Here is an 18,881-nt window from a genome sequence, read left to right on the forward strand (position 1 = left end):
AGTATACAGAAGACAAAAATTAGTTATTTTTCATATGGAGGACAGAAATACACCAAGTTATAATTCTTTTTTAGTGTCCAGTATTATTGTCAAGTTTAAGCTTTTTTTTCTGTTTATTGGCAAGCTAAATAATTGTACATGTTTTTAAGCATATATAGTGTTGATAGACGGTATTTAAAGTTTTAGTCTCAAATAATTAACATAAGGCTGATCTCATTACTTTAGGCAAAAATACAAGTAAAATTATTGCATGGGAACACTTTGTATAGTTTTGTTTTTGAATTTTTTAACAAAAATATTTATTCTTATAATGATTTCCTAACAGAGATCTTAGAAATTGAAAAACAACATAATCAGTCTTAAGTTAAAAATTGCCTGAAAAATATGCCATTTCTGGTATTTACTTTGAGTAAAGTAATTATAGATTCACATAATTTCTGGCACTGTCTGTAAATTATAAGATACTAGTTGGACACATATATCTACATTTGCCTAATCTTAAATATTTATGAATGCAATATACTGATTTTTAAAATCAGTGTAGGTGGAGTATCCCTTATCCAAAATGCTTAGGACCATAAGTGTTTCAGATTTTGGGGTTTTTTTTGTTTGGTGGGTTGGTTTGCATTTTGAAATATTACCAAATACATAATGAGATACCTTGGGTATAGGGCCCTAGTCTAAACAGGAATTTCATTTATGTTTTGTGTACACCTCATACACATGGCCTGAAGGTAATTATATTTTTCCTTTAAGGATGCTGAATAAACTGAGTTTTATGTGCCTGTGTTTTGACTGCAGCCTGTCATATGTGATCAGCTGTGGAATTTTCTACTTGTGGCTGCATGTTGGTGCTTAAAGATTTTCAAATGTTTGAATTTTGCAGATTAGGGATGCTGAACCTATATATTAGTCTTGGAAGTTTAGATTAGTTAAACTTTCTTTGAGAAAGCCTACATATCAGAACTAAGTTTTATATCACTAGAATATTATGCTAATGTTATATTTACACTGATAAAATAAGGGAAAAGACATTGCATCTGTCTAATTTACAGGCTTTATCTTATTTTGAAATATTGATTCCACCCTTTACAGTTACATACCAGCTAGTAAGGTCATTTACATACTGTAGTCTATAAGCCCTGAGTGCCTCACATTTCTTTCTTGTAGTGTGACCTAATAACCAAGGTACCTGGCTTAATTCACAGCTAAACTTTTTTCTTCAGAGCCAGAGCTTCAGCTGCAGCAAGAAAGATTTCCTGCAGAAACTGGCATATTTAAATCATTAGGAATTCAATTTTCAATTTTACTTTTTATTTATTTATTATTTTATTTATTTATTTATTTATTTTTGAGACAGACTCTTGCTCTGTTGCCCAGGCGGGAATGCAGTAGCACAATCTCAGCTCACTGCAACCTCTGCCATGCAGGTTCAGGCACCTGCCTCAGCCTCCTGGGTAGCTGGGATTACAGGTGTGTACCACCACACCCAGCTAGTTTTTATATTTTTAGTAGAGACAGGGTTTCACCATGTTGGCCAGGCTGGTCTCAAACTCCTGACCTCAAGTGATCCACTCGACTCAACCTCCCAAAGTGCTGGGATTACAGGCGTGAGCCACCACGCCTGGCCTGATTTTTTTTTAATTTTGTTATTCTCGAGTTTTTAAATTTTAAATTTGTGTCAGTACCCATTAGTCTCTACAAACCTATCAGTACAGGAGTACCTTAGATTTAAAATACTTTATAAACAAATTAATTAACCTGGTAATATTTTGTGTTAAAATTTCTTCTCAGACTAAATATTCCTAGTGTGTACACAGAATGGCAGATTTGGTGACCAACTGAAAAAATTGACTAATGGAGAATTAAAGTTTTGTTTTTCTTCTGTCACTCCATATGAGTATTAAAACCATGTTGAATTGAGATTTATCTGAAGGCGCTTCAGTAATTCTGAAATACATTTTGTGTAAATAAAAGCCTGCCACTTTACAAATAGGCACAGCAGTTAGGGCTGTAATAAGCCAACATACTAGAAGCCTTGGTTCTTATATGGGTGGGTGGGAGGTATTACCTGTGTCAAAATCATAGTCACTGTGCTTAACTCAGGGCAGACACAGGAGTTCCTTTTACTGCTGAAAGACCTACTTACCCATGACTATGCTCTAATATGTATGAAGGTAAGCCAAGGAGATAAGAGGAGTTGCTTCCTTCTCCTATCATATTCAAGAGAAACAGAACAGCCAATAAATCAAATCTGACAACAGTCCAACTCAAGTTTCCATAATCTCAAGGAAGTTGCTGGCCAGAAATAGAAACACAAAATCAGTTATGAGTTGTGGAACCTCAGGCAACCTAGATTAAACCAAAACACTTAGTGAGAACTCAGTGAAAGCAGCTAGGATTTACTGCTGAGAAAGGGACTTGAGGGACCACCGGGCACCTGTCCTGAGTACAAGGGCTGGAAGAGCAGGCTTTCTCTGCAGGAGCTGCTCAGCACTGGCATGGGGAGAGGGTGGCATCAGGTTAGATTGTTGGTTCCCCCTTCTGTCATCAAAGCCTGAGGTAAAGGCCACCAGAGCTACTGAAAGGAGAAAAGGTGAGCGTATTTGCTGGCCAGGCAATGAAACACAGAAGGGAAGACATTCACTTAGGCAGTTTGCTGAGTAGGAAGAGTCAGGAATTTTTAAGTATTAGGAAAAGGTGGTTCTGCTCATTGTAATTAGGATTGAAAAGTAGCATTTCGTGTAGCGTGGCATAATTCTGGAATGTGGATGTGTACACAGTTTTAATAAGCTTGATTGTTCATTGGCCAAGAAAAAAGCATTCGGGTACATCCATTGAGATCTCTACCTGGTTACTCATATTGCCTGGTCATTGATTGCCTTGCTGACTAGACCCTGTTGTGATAAAACAATATAATCAATTTTGACATCTCCTGCACAAGAGGTACTATAAGTAGAAATTTCTTCTTTTACACTGATGTTTGGCGAACATTTTATTTACACTAATTATGGAAATGGGTTGGGGGTGCTAGGAGGGAGCATCCTTTAAGTCACTGGGGGCCCAGGCTCTGTGTTGTCTGTTGCTGAAAGCCTACTGCCTCCTAGAAATTCTGGCGTAGAGTAATCTAACAAATCTTTTTTGAGTGGGGAGACAGCAGTTCGGGTGTGTCACATACTGTTTCACCAGCCTCTCATGCTCCTCCCTGTACCAAGGCTTCTCTGTTCACTCCAAATAACTGCTTTCTCAATCCATCCCCCTGTGCTCATAGGGAAATAAGGAAGGACGTTTCCACGTGGGTCCTGGTGTTAGACATCTTTCCATCACAGAAAAAAGTACTTGTGGACGTGATTTATCTCATTGTGGGTGGTTGTGAGTTAGAAGATAATTCATTGTATTGAAGGTGAAGGGAAACTGTTCCATACTGGCCCTATTTACACACCCAAAAATGCCAGGGATGCTTGTATAGTCTGATATGTAGAACAGGTCTTACCAGTGGGTTTTTTAGATTGTAATGGAAGACGTGAGAAGTAGTGGTAGGCTGGAGAGGAGGCCATGTCAAGGAAGTCCCAGTTGGATGGCACTTAAGGCGTAAGTGTTTTGAAACTGAGGGGATGTGACTAAGCTGATTGCTCAGGCTGCCCACTGAGAACTCAGTTGTGACTCACACTTTTCTCTCTGCAGCAGATCCAGAGCCAGAACTCTACCTCGATCCTTTCTGCCCTCCTGGTTTCTCCAGTCAGAAATTCCCCATGCAGCATGTGCTGTGTAATCATCCCCCCTGGATCTTCACATGCTTGTGTGCAGAAGGTGACGTCCAGCCTGGGGATCCGGGCCCAGGGCACGAGCAGAAGCAGCCACAAGCCTCTGAGGGGAGACCCTGGAGTGATGAAGCAGAAGGTCCCGGGGGAGAAGGCGCCAGGCCTTTGTTTGGAAGAACAAAGAAAAGGACTCTGGGAGCGTTCTCCAGGCCACCCCAGAGGCAGCCAGTCACCTCTCGGAACAGCCTCAGAGGGGTGGAGTTAGAAGCCAGCCCAGCGCCGACGGGGAACCCTGAGGAAACAGACAAATTGCTGAAGAGGATAGAAGTCTTAGGATTTGGAACAGTCAACTGTGGAGAGTGTGGACTGAGCTTCAGCAAGATGACAAACCTGCTCAGTCACCAGCGGATACACTCAGGGGAGAAGCCCTACGTGTGCGGGGTATGTGAGAAGGGCTTCAGCCTAAAGAAGAGCCTCGCCAGACACCAGAAGGCACACTCGGGGGAGAAGCCGATTGTGTGCAGCGAGTGTGGACGAGGCTTTAACAGGAAGTCAACGCTAATCATACACGAGCGGACACACTCCGGCGAGAAACCTTACATGTGCAGTGAGTGTGGGCGAGGCTTCAGCCAGAAGTCAAACCTTATCATACACCAGAGGACACACTCCGGGGAAAAGCCTTACGTGTGCCGGGAGTGCGGCAAAGGTTTCAGCCAGAAGTCGGCTGTCGTGAGACACCAGAGGACACACCTGGAGGAGAAGACCATCGTGTGCAGTGACTGCGGTCTGGGCTTCAGCGACAGGTCAAACCTCATCTCCCACCAGAGGACGCACTCTGGGGAGAAGCCCTACGCCTGCAAGGAGTGTGGGCGATGCTTCAGGCAGAGGACCACCCTTGTCAATCACCAGAGGACACACTCAAAGGAGAAGCCCTACGTGTGCGGGGTGTGTGGGCACAGCTTCAGCCAGAATTCAACCCTCATCTCTCACAGGCGGACGCACACCGGGGAGAAGCCGTATGTGTGTGGGGTGTGCGGGCGAGGCTTTAGTCTCAAGTCACACCTCAACAGACACCAGAACATACACTCAGGGGAGAAGCCCATTGTGTGCAAGGACTGTGGCCGGGGCTTCAGCCAGCAATCCAACCTCATCAGACACCAGAGGACGCACTCAGGGGAGAAGCCCATGGTGTGTGGGGAGTGTGGGCGAGGCTTCAGCCAGAAGTCAAACCTTGTTGCACACCAGAGGACGCACTCAGGGGAGAGGCCGTATGTGTGCCGGGAGTGCGGGCGAGGCTTTAGCCACCAGGCGGGTCTCATCAGGCACAAGCGGAAGCACTCGAGGGAGAAGCCCTACATGTGCAGGCAGTGTGGACTGGGCTTTGGCAATAAGTCAGCTCTCATCACACACAAGCGGGCTCACTTGGAAGAGAAGCCTTGTGTGTGCAGAGAGTGTGGCCAAGGCTTTCTCCAAAAGTCACACCTCACCTTACACCAAATGGCACATAAGGGAGAGAAGCCGTATGTGTGCAAGACGTGTGGGCAGGGCTTCAGCCTCAAGTCTCACCTCAGCAGACACAGGAAGACCAAGTCTGTGCACCACAGACTGCCACTGCATCCTGACCCTGAGCCGCGTGCGGGGCAACCTTCCGATTCCTTATACTCTCTCTGAAGGCAAAGATGGGGACAAGGACTAACAGTCAGAACGTTGACACTTTGATGAAATAGAGAAATGCATTCTGTAAGAGGTCAAAGGACGTTTAACTGTTTACTTTCCCCACACTAAGTCTTCTCCATGTTTTGTGGCCTTCGGTTGTAATAAACTTGGCTTCTTTATACATCTGTAACCGTGCCTGTGTCCTTCATTCACTCATCTATAACAGGGATAGGGAATGATACAGACATCTGAAACTCTTAAGTCCGCTATTCCACAGGAATTCATTTCCTCGGAAAACAAGAACCAAATCATTTGTAGATTTATTGGAAAGACTGGTCCTTTGTATGGGAAGAGAATCTAGGAACTATGTAAAGAGATTTCACAGGAGGGGAGGGGATCTTCCAGAAAATGTGACTTCCTCTAGTCCAGCTCCATCTGCAGCTACCCCCATCCCTTGGCTCTGACAGCCCCCTTTCCTGCTTCTCTCCTCCCAGCTTTCAAACATCTCTGTTGTTGCCTTTGCCCCTGACTACCTTTGTTACATTTCTCAGACTTTTTTAGTCCCTGGTCCTTCCATCGGGGGCCCTCTCACCAATACGTTGTCCTCAGCACTCCAGTCCCAGGGCCTGGTCTTGCAGCTGTGACCAAGCAGAGCCTTGGATCTCAGTTACACCCATATCAGACCACCAAGAAAATGGATAATCTCCAACCACCCCCAGCTATACCACCTCATCAGCACCTCCGTAACTACAGTCAGGCAGTGCATAATGTTTGTCTGCGATGGACTGCATATACAATGGTGGGCTGGTAAGATTATAATGGAGCTGAAAAATTCCTGTCACCTAGTGGCATTGTAGACTTCCCAATGGGACAAGATACAGAGGTGGGTAAGACAGTGCTATGGATCCTGACCCTGTATAGACCTAGGCTAATGTGTGTGCTTGTGTCTTACAGTTTTTAACAACAACAACAACAAAAAAATTAAAAATTTTAAAATAGAAAAAAGCGTATAGGATGAGGATAAAATGAAAAATATGTTTGTACAGCTGTACAATATTTTTGTTTTAAGCTAAGTTACAAGAGAGTCAAAAAGTAAAAAATTTTAAAGCTTATAAAGTTAAAAGTTACAGCAGGCTAAGGCTAATTTATTATTGAAGTAAGAAAAGTTTAAAAATAAATTGAGTGGAGCCTAAGGGTACAGTATGTACGTCTGTAGTAGTGTATAGTAATGTCCCAGGCCTTCAATTCGCTCACCACTCACTGACTCACCCACAGCAACTTCCAGTTCTGCAACTTGCCTTTTATGGTCAATGTCCTATACAGATGTACCTTTTTTCTGTCATTTATGCTGTATTTTACCTTATTTTTTCTATGTTTAGATGCACAAAGTCACCCAGAGCAACTTCCAGTTCTGCAATTTACCATTTATGGTAAGTGTCCTGTACAGGTGTACCATATTTTTGTCTTTTATGCTGTATTTTACCATACTTTTTCTATGTTTAGATGCACAAATAACTTACCATTGTGTTACAGTTGCCCACAGTACTCAGTGCCTACAGTACTCAGTGTAACCTGCTGCACAGGTTTATAGCCTAGAAGCAATAGACTATGCCATGTAGCCCATGTGTATAGCAGGTTATGCCATCTAAATTTGTGTATGTATACTCTACAGTGTTTGCAAAATGACTAAATCACCTAATGATTTCTCAGAACATATTCTTGTTAAGCAACACTTGACTGTATGTGACAATCTTTACCCATGTGTCTTCCTCAGCCCTCCAGTAACAGGGATTAAACCCTTGAAGCCACATTCCTCAATCAGTCCTGTAATACCAGTGTTTAGAACTTTGAATCATGCTCCTCTATCCCGGGACCCAGTCCCCATGTCAGTCATCAGGTAACCGGTCTAAGGTCTTTCAGCCACATAGTCTCAATAGTTATCCTATCTCAGGGCTTAAGGTGTTTAACCCTATGTAAATATTATTAACCATACCTCCTCCAGTGTGTGGTTTTGCTCAAAATAAGTGTCCTTCAAGGTAAAGATCATCTCAAGGGTACAACTGTAAGACCCCTTTTTAAGACTTCAGAAATATTTAAGTGTGTGGCTTCTAGACTGTACACAAAATGGTGCTAAATTTTAAGGGAATCATCCCATAGCACCTTGACACTCAACCCAAATGAGGGGCTTGTCTCGAAGAGCTTTGTGGATATGGGTTTTGTCTAATGGAATGAGCTTCAATAAGAGGCATAGGAAACCCATGACATTTGTAACAGAAACACCAGCTTGCTCTGAAAAGGACACAAAAGCCCCTACCTCTTTCTATGGGCAGGAAGGCAGGGTGAGAAACCTACTAAGCTGCAAGCACAGGCCAGTTCTCATGGAAAATGAGGAATAACTTGGACTGCAGACATCATGGAGAATCACTCTCACGGGCAGTACTGTGCTACAAAGGTAACTGGTGGCACGTGCCAGCTGAACTGCTGCATTTCTATGAAGCAGTACCTGCTGTTTCACCATTTTTTGATAGAAGCACTTTTTCAGGGATAGTTATCTCTGAATCTACACTGGGTGTTAGATATGCTTCTTTGGTTCCCAGGTCTTCAGATAAAGCATCATCTACACCTTGACCTGATTCAAAGAATGAGATCCCGATCTTTGAGCCAATGCCATAGTGGGATAAGACTTTGGGGGCATCTTAGGAGGGATGAGTATATACTTCACATGGAATGGATATGTGGAAATTGTCTCCAAGATGGACATAATCAATTCCTTCCCTCCCTATATCTATATTATGAGATGGGGTGAAGAGGGGTGTCCTGTTACCTTCCCCATGTATCTGGGCTGGTCTTAATGACTTGCTTCATCAAGAGGGTGTAGCAGAAATGATATTATGGGACTTCTGAGACTAGTTCATAAGAAGCCTTACAGCTTCTACACTTTGAACCCTGCTGCCATGCTGTGAAAACTTCTAGTCACATGGAGAGGACTTATGGAGGTACTCTGGTAATCAGCCATAGCTGAGCTAGCCAACAGTGAGCCTCAACTCCAGTCACATGGGAGAGCTATTTTGGAGGCCTGTCCTGTCAGACCTTTCAGATGACTGAAACCCTAGGTGACATCTGCAACCAAGTGAGGGACCTCAGGTGAGAACCATTCAGCTGAGCTCAGTCAACCTATAGAACTGAGGCATGATGATAGTAGTTGTTTTAAGCTTCAAATTTTAGGATTGTCTGTTATACAGCAATGGATCATTGGAACACATTTATAACCTAGGACTGACTTTCTGATTCAAAATCTCGAAGTCATAATGAAAAAGGTCAAATTTGTCTATACAAAAATAAATTCTGCAAGGCAATTCACACTTACGGCCAAAACAAAAGACAAACTTGATGGAGATGCTGTCTTTCCTATCTGCATAATACCATTAGAAATGAAATTTTAAAAATCAAAAACACAATAAAAGATACTAAAAAACACAAGGACAGATAACAGCATAGGAAGAGAAGTCTTCTTTCATTTGAAGACATCCTTGACATCAGTCAAGATACAAATGAAAACCACACAGAGATATTTGCACCTGCCAGATTAGCAAAGACTACAAAATTCGAACATAGTATTGTAGACGGTGGAAACAGGCACACTTATACATCAGTCTTGGGAATACAAATCGCCACAAGGCTTCTGGTGGACAACTTGGTAATATCTCTCAAAATTTAAAATTCATATTCCCTTTGAGCCCGAAATCTCACTTAATGAATTTATCCAATAACTGTGTATGTTTATGTGCAAAATGATTTAGATAAGTTATTCAATGCAGTCATGAGTAATTTCAAATTTTAGCGAAGAAAAACATGTTCAGTAGAACTGATTAAATAAAAATCATGCACAAATAGAACAATATGCTGTCATAACAAAGAATGAGAAACATCACTATGTACTTATATGATAGAATCACCGGCTGGGCGCGGTGGCTCAACCCTGTAATCCCAGCACTTTGGGAGGCCGAGATGGGCGGATCACGAGGTCAGGAGATCGAGACCATCCTGGCTAACACGGTGAAACCCCGTCTCTACTAAAAAATACAAAAAACTAGCCAGGCGAGGTGGCAGGCGCCTGTAGTCCCAGCTCAGAAGAATGGCGTAAACCCGGGAGGCGGAGCTTGCAGTGAGCTGAGATCTGGCCACTGCACTCCAGCCTGGGCAACAGAGCAAGACTCCGTCTCAAAAAAAAAAAAACACCAAGATTAATCAGTGGGAGGAGGGATGGGACAAACAGTCTGAGAACACTGTGTCCAGGGTGCTAAGTTTTAGGTTAAAAAGAGGCAATCAAAGTACATATTTTTACAAGAAAAAAGTTGGAGAACTTATACTTCCAAATTTCAAAACTTACCATATAGCTCCAGTAGTCAAATAATCAGTGGAGTTTTTTTTTTTTAAAAATATAAGCCCAACAGCAGAATTTTCTTCTAAAATGGCCCACAAAGACAATTTGCTTTCAAATTTGCATAAGTAGGGTTTTCTGGATGTAATACCATACTATATTTTTCTTTCAAAATGGTCTTGAAAATAGGATTATTTTTCATCCAAATTCACTAAGTCTCATGGGTTTGTAGAAATAATTCTTATGCCAGGCTTTTCTAAAATGACCCAGAAATGTAACTTTTCATCTAAATTTGCTGAAGTTTTTAGGACATGTGGTCATAAATTCTATGCTACATTATTTTACAAAATTGCCCAGAAATAAATACATTTTTCATTCAAATTCATTCAAGTCATGTGTTTTAGGGTACACAAATTCTTGGTCAAATTTCTCCCCAAATGAATAAGAAACATGAGTTTTAAAAATCCAAATTTATATAAATAGTAGGTTTTGGGGATTTAAGTCATATGCTGCGTATTTCTCCCCAAATCCCCCTGGAAATGTGATATTTTCATCCAAATCTGCTCAAATTTGGAGGCTTATTGGAACTGAGTCCTACACCAGATTTCCCTTCTAAAATATGCAGAAAATGTCATTTCTTATCCAAGTTCACTGAAATCTTAGGATCTTTGGATCTAAATCATGTGTAAGACTTTTCTTCTAAATGGCCTGGAAATGTGATTTTTTCAATCAAATTGGCTCAAATAATGAAGTTTTTTGGAAATAATTTCTGTGCCAGAATTTTCTTCCAGACTAACCTAAAAATGTGATATTTTATCTAAATATCCTTAATTGTGATTTTTGGGCTAAGCTCTATTCCAGATTGTTCTTTGTAAATGGCTGGGAAATATTACTTTTTCTTAAAATTTACTAATATTGTGAGGTTTATTAGACATAAGTTCTGTCCCAGACTTTCTTTCAAAATGACCCCAATCGTGATTTTTTTTTAAAAAAGTCCAAATTTACTCCAATTTTTTGGCACATCAGCCCTAGGCCAGCTTTTTCTTCCAAAAAGTGGAAGGTTTTTGGATATAAGTGCAATGCAAAAATTTTTTTCCAAAATGACTCGGAAAGATTATTTTTTTCATTTAGACTTGCCAGAAATGTAATTTTGGACATAATTGCATACCATATTTTTCTTCTAAAATGGTGTAAAAAATATTTAATCCAAATCTGCTAAATCTTGGGGTGGGGGCAGGCAGTAGACATGAAGTCCTCACCATAATTTTTTCCCAGTGTGACACAGACTGGGAAAAGAAAAACATGTTCAGTAGAACTGATTAAATAAAAATCGTGCACAAATAGAACAATATGCTGTCATAACAAAGAATGAGAAACATCACTATGTACTTATACGAAGTTATTTATCCATATTCATTCAAATTGTGGAGTTTTTTAGGGTTTTTGTTTGTTTGTTTTTGTTTTTACATAAGCCTTAAAGCAGTTTTTCTCCCCGAAAATGGCCCAGAAACATGATCTTTCATTCAAATTGGCTCAGACTGTAGATTAGTTTGGAAATACATCCATGCCAGATTATTCTAAAATGGCCTGGAAATATGGGTTGGTTTTTTTTTTCACCCAAATCATAGATTTCTGCTGTTTCTGTTGTCGTTCACTTGTTTTCAAGTCCCAGCATAGTGAATTACTGTTTAGATCAGGATACTGTGTCACTAGTGAATACCTGTAAAATCTGTTCTTTGGTTTGGGGCTAGAGTTTCTTTTGTGAAAGGAAAATAATTCACTATGCCAAAAGGAAAAAAAATGAAACTGAAAGCTGGGTCATGCAAATAACTGTCTTTCCTTTTGTTCCTAAACAGATAGCTACAGATAAAAGGTTAATTATCTCCATGGGGCCAGGCGTGTTGGCTCACAACTGTAATCCCAGCACTTTGGGAGGCCAAGGTGAGCAGATCACCTGAGGTCAGGAGTTCGAGACCAGCCTAGCCAACATGGTGAAACCCTGTCTCTACCAAAAAATACAAAAAAAAAAAAAAAAATTAGCTGGGCATGGTGGCGCATGCCTGTAGTCCCAGCTACTGGGGAGGCTGAGGTAGGAAAATCGCTTGAACCCAGGAGGCAGAGTTTGCAGTGGACTGAGATCACTCCACTGCACTCCAGCCTGGGCAAAAGAGTGAGACCCTGTCAGAAACAAAGAAAGAAAGAGAGAAAGGGTTGGGGGAGAGTGGGAGGGAGGGAGGAAGAGAGGGAGGAAGGGAGGAAGGGAGGGAGGGAACTCCACAGGTAGCTACTCTATTTCACCTTATGTAAAGTGCCGATTTACTGAGCGCAAGACCAACACATAATTGACTATTCCCCTGCATGCTCCCTTTCTCTCTCAACATGTTGATTACCATACCCTCCCTCTTTCCCCTCTAGCCCACTTTCCCCTTTAAGTATTCCCCTTTAAAGCCATCTTTGGAGAAAGGCATAGGCCTATCTCCTGGGCATGTCCTTACCCTTGGCAAAATAAACTTCTAAATTGATTGAGACCTGTCTCAGATTCCTTTTGGTTTACAAATTGGTGACCACGAAGGGACTTTGAGTGGAGGTGGCCCTGACCTTTGGCAAATCTCCTATTGGTACTCAGTACCAGCTTGAGCTATCTTTACTACTCAAACCAACAGGACAATTTGCTGAGGCCTGGGAGTTCCTCCTTTCGAAGAATCCCTGATCTCCCAAACTTTGGTTAAGATCTAAGATTTATTGTGCTGTACAACTCCTTTTCAGTTTTCCTGCTTCCATGATGATGGAGAGCAGGAAACTCTTTTCTGGAGTTTCAGCTCACTTCCAACCGGGAAGGCAAGTTTGATTTTTTTCCCTGCTCCTTGGATGGTAGCGAGCAGTCTTCAGTCTGTGCCCTTTTCCTAGCTAAGTAGTTGAATTGGGGTTTTATCTTGGAACTTCTCCTTATGACTAAAAATTAAGATTAACAGTCAGCTGGTCTTAATTTCTTCTTACCATTAGAGCACTCAGTAATTGTATGAATTGTGTGATCATTTTTGTGTTTTGTTTAACTGGTTTTGTTTATTTGTTTCTGTTTTTGTTGTTTCAGTCTTTTTCCCATTAGGTTTGATCATCTCTACCCGACTTGGTCAAATCTGAAGGAAAGTTCCAAATTATGGGGAACAAATCCTCTGAATTGTCTACATTCCTGCAGCTGGGAAAAAAAAAAAGCCAGCAAAAGGAAGAAAAGAAAGATTTTGACTACGTGAGGGACTTCATTTACATAACAAGACCATCTTTTGCGAGCTAGGCCCAAACTGAAAGAACTATAGTGGCTGCCCCACAGTGTAGTTCAAATTCATACTCCCTAAATAAACCAGAGATCTTTCCATGAAACATTGATATGAAGTCTTTACTGAAAAAGAGATATGGACAAATTAAGGCAATTAGTCCATTTATTAAGGTAAATAGCAGTGCTCTTTTATTTAAAAGAAAGATGGAGAGGAAAAGAGAGTGAGGGAGGGGTATAGGAGAGGAAAAGGAGGTGATGGCTAGGGGAGAAAGAAGGAGGGAAGGTTAGGACATGGGGACAGGAGACCAGAGGATGAACAGGAGGATGAAGGTAGTCTAGAGGAAGGAGGGTTGGTTAGGAGATTGCGAAGGGAAATTTAGGGCACAGGGAGGCAAAGCAGAGTCTGAAATATTTAGTGAATTCCATGGAGATGTTTATTAGGCCCCAGCCAAAACATGTTGGACTGGATGTGTATCCTAATAAAAAGCTTGATAAATTTGTGTATGTTTTAAGAAATGTGTTCAATTCTACGCTTCCTTTGTCTTTAGATGCTCAAGGTATTTCAGAGGTGTCCTTGAAGAAACACACAGTCTGCCCAACCATGGGTAACGACAGCCCTGTGCCACCCCCAAGCTACCGTCTCTCACTACCCGCAAATTCCCTGTTCCCAATTCACCAAGAAACAGTCTTCAACCTAGGAGGGAAGGAGGAAGAGAAAAGAAGCATGGCGCACAGATGGAGGAGAGAGCACATGGTCCCTCCTTCCTCTCCTTGGGATGCTACTCTGTGGCCCCAGCACCGCTCCCCAGAGACCTCTGCTTTGCTGGGACAAAACACCCATCAGTTTCTGGGGTTGAGTTCTTCCCTGGAAAGGCAGAAAACTGTCTATTCTTTGTCTAATGAAAGCCTGAAAATATCTGTATGCTTTTGTCTATCACTTCAGGACCAAATGAAGACAGATGAGCAGAGAAAGGATGGCTCATCCGTGTCTTTTATGTAAAAGAAATCTTCAGGAAGTTGTTATGAATGTTTTTGAGGTGCTGGCATGTTGGGGAGAAACCAAAAAACTCTTCAATTTTGTAGCTGGCCAAGGAAGAGCAGAAACCTGGTTCTGAGGCATTTAAACATAGACAATGGAAAAAAAGCAACTGGAGTGAGTTACTGGGACTCCCTGCAGTGGTAGATTGGAGAAAGATGAGACAAGGATGCACTCCAGCAAGGGAGAGACTTACCTACCTTTCTGTTACCATGAGCCCAACTCCTGACGCTGGGGCCCAGGCTGCCAGTTAGGGACGTCATCATTACTGGACCACAGAGGAAGCCCTACCATCCCCAGGAGAAGTCAATTTCACACTGGAGCATTTGTGCTCCTAGTACCCTAGTTGCACGGAACTCAGAATGCAGGGACTTCTAGGTATATTATGACTTAAAACAGGAGGTTCTAGAACTCATAAGCACAGGTGACCCATGGGAGAGGTAGGCGTCTGTAGCTGTTCTGGAAACCAACCACAGTGAGCACCATTTTAAGTAAAAATGCTCTAAGTTACAGATGACTTGAAGGAACTTACTTTGCAGAAGTCCTTAAACAATGTTTTCTACCTAATATCCTCATGCCATTTTTGGCATCTCATTAGAACAGTTTTCGGAGAAAAAGCCTCTCCAGTGATGATCTGACTTAACCCAGGCAGCTTGGTTTTCTGTCACTGTAGCATAATGTCAAAATTCCTTTTCTCGCTGCTATAAAGACACATGCACACGTATGTTTATTGCAGCACTATTCACAATAGCAAAGACTTGGAATCAACCCAAATGTCCATCAGTGACAGATTGGATTAAGAAAATGTGGCACATATACACCATGGAATACTATGCAGCCATAAAAAAGGATGAGTTTGTGTCCTTTGTAGGGACATGGATGCAGCTGGAATCCATCATTCTTAGCAAACTATCACAAGAACAGAAAACCAAACACCGCATGTTCTCACTCATAGGTGGGAACTGAACAATGAGATCACTTGGACTCAGGAAGGGGAACATCACACACCGGGGCCTATCATGGGGAGGGGGGAGGGGGGAGGGATTGCATTGGGAGTTATACCTGATGTAAATGACGAGTTGATGGGTGCAGCACACCAACAAGGCACAAGTATACATATGTAACAAACCTGCACGTTATGCACATGTACCCTACAACTTACAGTATAATAATAAATAAATAAATAAATAAATAAATAAATAAAAAAGAAAAAAAGAAGTAAAGGGATATAAACTTGAAAAAAAAAAATTCCTTTTCTCCATTTATTATTAATCACATAACACCCTAAATCCTCAAGAAAACTATTTGGAAATAATATGGTACATCACTTTCAGCGTGTGCTCTATAAACATGTTATTATTTTGAAAAGTGAATGGATGTCTAAATCCCAAGAACAAGCACAGAAAGGCAGAAAGGGGCTAGCAGCTTGTCTTCCCAGAATGAAATTTGTGCCAACCACTGTGAAAACTTGGAACTCCAATAGCCATTCTACACACACAAAAATCTGATGCTTAGCCTACATATTTTTGGAATATCTAATAAGTTAATACTTTAGTGTTTTTTTTTTCTACATTTATAGTAAATCTGACACATAAAGACCTCCATCCTCAGCCACCCCGACTCTGTTTGAATGGCACCTGGTGGCTTGTCTGATGAGCTGCAGCCACACTGCCACCGGCTTGCCCCGCCTCAGGCTTCTCCTCCGGGGCTTGGATAGGTAAGTAAACGACTCCATTGACATGGTGACTCCCAGCTTCTGGAAACCAGGAAGTAAATATGAGTTCTAAGAGAGCTGAGAAATGAAGGCTTGAATTTGTCATAGATGCACTTTGTTTTCCTCTTCTCGCTAGCTTGTGACCAGCTGTTGGATCGGAGTTGGGTAAACTCACATGTTGCACACAGGCCTCCAGCTTCTGCTTGGTATTTATGGGGAGAAACGTCTCCAGCTTTGCTGAGTGTGAGCCCCTACAGGATCCTGGAGCAAAGGGAAGACAAGAAGCCTGAGTGAAGCCCAGGCAGGCCTTTTGAGGGGCTTGCCTTTCTTGACAAGTGGAGGGAGGCCACAGAAACTTTCTAAGCCGTCACTGTCATGGTCCCCTCTGTGCAGGCCACCTTGGCAGCTCTGAAGGGATGTGTTGAGGAATGCAAGGACAGGATTGGGGAGATCTGTAGGGTGGCGATTTTATCAAACCTGCAAGAGATGACCTCGGTCTAAGCTGGCTGTTGTAGGAAGAAAGAGGAGGAAAAAGGATTCAGAACAACTGAGGAGATGCAACCCACAGGGCTGGGCACTGGATGTGAATGGGAGGAGGAGGGAGAGCTGGCCTGACTATCAGGGAGGATCCTTGGGCATGTTGGGTGAGATCAGCTGAGTCAGAGAAGAGGTGACAGGGCAGGGCCTCAGGACTAGAGCTTGCCTGCGGACACAGCATAGCAGAGGACGCTGAGGGGATGAACTCAGACAGTCAGGCAGGAAGTGTGCTGGGCCCCAGAGCCTCCCTTTGCCATCGCCTCTGAGTGACCTCCCTGGAGGAAAAAGTCACACACTTGCTTATACAAGGCTGCAATGATTTGAGAGCATAATAAACACCAAAACAGTAAAAATTCATGGTGCTACTTGCTCTCTTCCCTAGAGAAAGGAAAAGCGTGGAAAAATGTTGGATGTGCTATCACCTAAGCAGGATACCAAAATGGCTCGAAGGCGAGCACCACTGGGCATAATGCACACTTCAGTTAAATGCGAAGTTATTGTGTGCTCTTCTTTCAGAACTTTTAAGTGTAAAATATAAGACACATAGGAAGAAACTTGAGAAAGAATTTCCAGCTTTTGTTAGGCCTCACAGAGAGGCCTGTCCATTGTGCAAATAATCTTGCATTTGGGTGCCTATTTGCCCAGGTCTTGTACTAAAAAAGATATTGACTATGGTCTGAATGTTTGTGATCACAGCCTCCCAAATTAATATGTTGAAACCTAATCCCTAATGTGGTGGCATTAAGAGGTGGGGCCTTCAGGAGGTGATTAAGTCATAACGCTCCACCCTCATGGATGGGTTAATGCCTTCCTAAAAGACGCCTAAGGGAGCTTATTTGCCTCTTCCATCAGGTGAGGACACAGGTAGAAGGTGTCAACTACGAGGAATGGGCCTTCACCAGACACCAAATCTGCTATTTCCTTAATCTCGGACTTCCTGGCCTCCAGAACTGTGAACAATAATGTTGTTTGTAAATTACGCAGTCTAAAGTATTTTGCAACCAAAACAGACTAAGAAAGAATACATAAGGATTCAAACAAAGGGAGGGATGGTCAAAACCACATTGAATACCAACAGCCTGAAAGGACAAAGGTACCTGATCTTAAATATAATTTTAATCTGGGCATCCTTCCCCTAGGGATGATCCAATTCATGATCCACTGGGCAGAAGACAAACACTGATTGACAGGTGTGTGCACTTAATTCCTTCTCTCTCTCGTCACGGCAAATCCTCATGCACAGAGGTCACATTTTATTCCTTTACCTCCAAAGAAATTGACACACACTAAACACCTTTAGATTGTATCATTTCCATTTAATGCTGGTCTTGATTTTAAGGAATTTAAGAAGAGAGTAGGAGAAGGAGGTGAAATAAGCTTCCTACTTTCACAGCAGGTAACATGTTTCTTGGTACATGGATTAAAATCAGTATATTGTTTTTTACAATAAAATAGATTTCCTGTAAAGCCTTTATGTAAAATAGTCTCTGCAGAGACCTTTAGTAAACTGAGAATGTATGGACAATATTTCAGCAATTTTTCTCGATTTGAATTTTCTGCATTGTTTTAATTTCTTACAATAAACATGTAACGTTTTACACAAATTATTTCAATAGGAGAAGTAGTAAATCATTTAGTCCATCAAAATTTGGTGAAGCCTAAATGTTTTCCTGACTACAAATGTGTCCAAGCGGCAGCACATCTTGCAATGTTACCCTTCTTACAACACAAAAACCCACATAACCAGGGTATGGTTTGAATTTTTAAATATTTATTTTGAAATTTTAAGTTATAAACAGTTGATACCCAAATATTTTCTAACTTATTTCTAACTTAACTGGCATAAGTATTTTTATTTTTATCTACAATCTTACAACAGAACTATCAGATTTGTTTTTATGTGTTTTTCATGCTTAACAGCAAGTTGCAAAGCCTGATTTTTGGCTAGAAAGTCTTTTGCCCATACCAAAAACACAGTGTATTTTCTCAATAATTTCCTGATAAACTACTTTGTGCCAGGAACTGGAATTTGACATAAGACTCCACACCAACATATTTTCAGTCTCCTGGGAAGATGGCATCTGACCAAGCAAGAACTACCCGGACTGATGGTTTCTGCTGGAGGGAGAACTGGAGGTGGTTTGGGGCACACAGAGGGGAAGCCCTCACCTGGTCTTCGGGGCAGGGTGGTGGAGAGAAACAGGCAGAGGCAGCCATGTTCACATGAGTCAGGACAAAGAGCACGTCCCTGGGGAACTTTTTTGTACCCAGGTACAGTCACCATGGGGAGTGACGGGTGGGATGTGGGTGACCACAGAGTCGCCAGCCAAGTCGGGAAGGGTGTTTGGATTTCTCAGGAAGACATTGCAGGCCACCCGGAGAAGGGCAGGACACAGGGCACGAGGACATGAAGGAGGAGGCTCATGCTCACCAAGCGCAGGGCCCGGCTGAGACCGGTGAGGGCAGATGGGAGCCTGAGCAGGTACAAGGTCAGAAGTTACAAAGATAGTGGTCAGGTTTCT

At 42.1% G+C, this 18,881-nt stretch overlaps 1 protein-coding gene across 13 annotated transcripts in view; it reads left to right on the forward strand.

Moving 5' to 3' along the window:
- ZNF133 (zinc finger protein 133) overlaps window positions 1–5,607 on the forward strand; it is a 29,057-nt gene extending 23,450 nt beyond the window's left edge. For 9 of the 13 annotated variants that reach the window (XM_011979500.1, XM_011979501.1, XM_011979495.1 and 6 more), the window contains one exon: window positions 3,685–5,607. In XM_011979500.1, the coding sequence (XP_011834890.1) occupies window positions 3,685–5,432 (1,748 nt within the window). In that variant the 3' untranslated portion in view covers window positions 5,433–5,607. The remainder of the gene's footprint in view (window positions 1–3,684) is intronic. The other 4 variants (XM_011979503.1, XM_011979496.1, XM_011979505.1 and 1 more) reach the window with 1 other exon arrangement.
- Window positions 5,608–18,881: the final 13,274 nt, after the last annotated feature.

The sequence above is a fragment of the Mandrillus leucophaeus genome, unplaced genomic scaffold, assembly GCF_000951045.1.
Source record: "Mandrillus leucophaeus isolate KB7577 unplaced genomic scaffold, Mleu.le_1.0 Scaffold202, whole genome shotgun sequence".
Lineage (NCBI taxonomy): Eukaryota > Metazoa > Chordata > Mammalia > Primates > Cercopithecidae > Mandrillus > Mandrillus leucophaeus.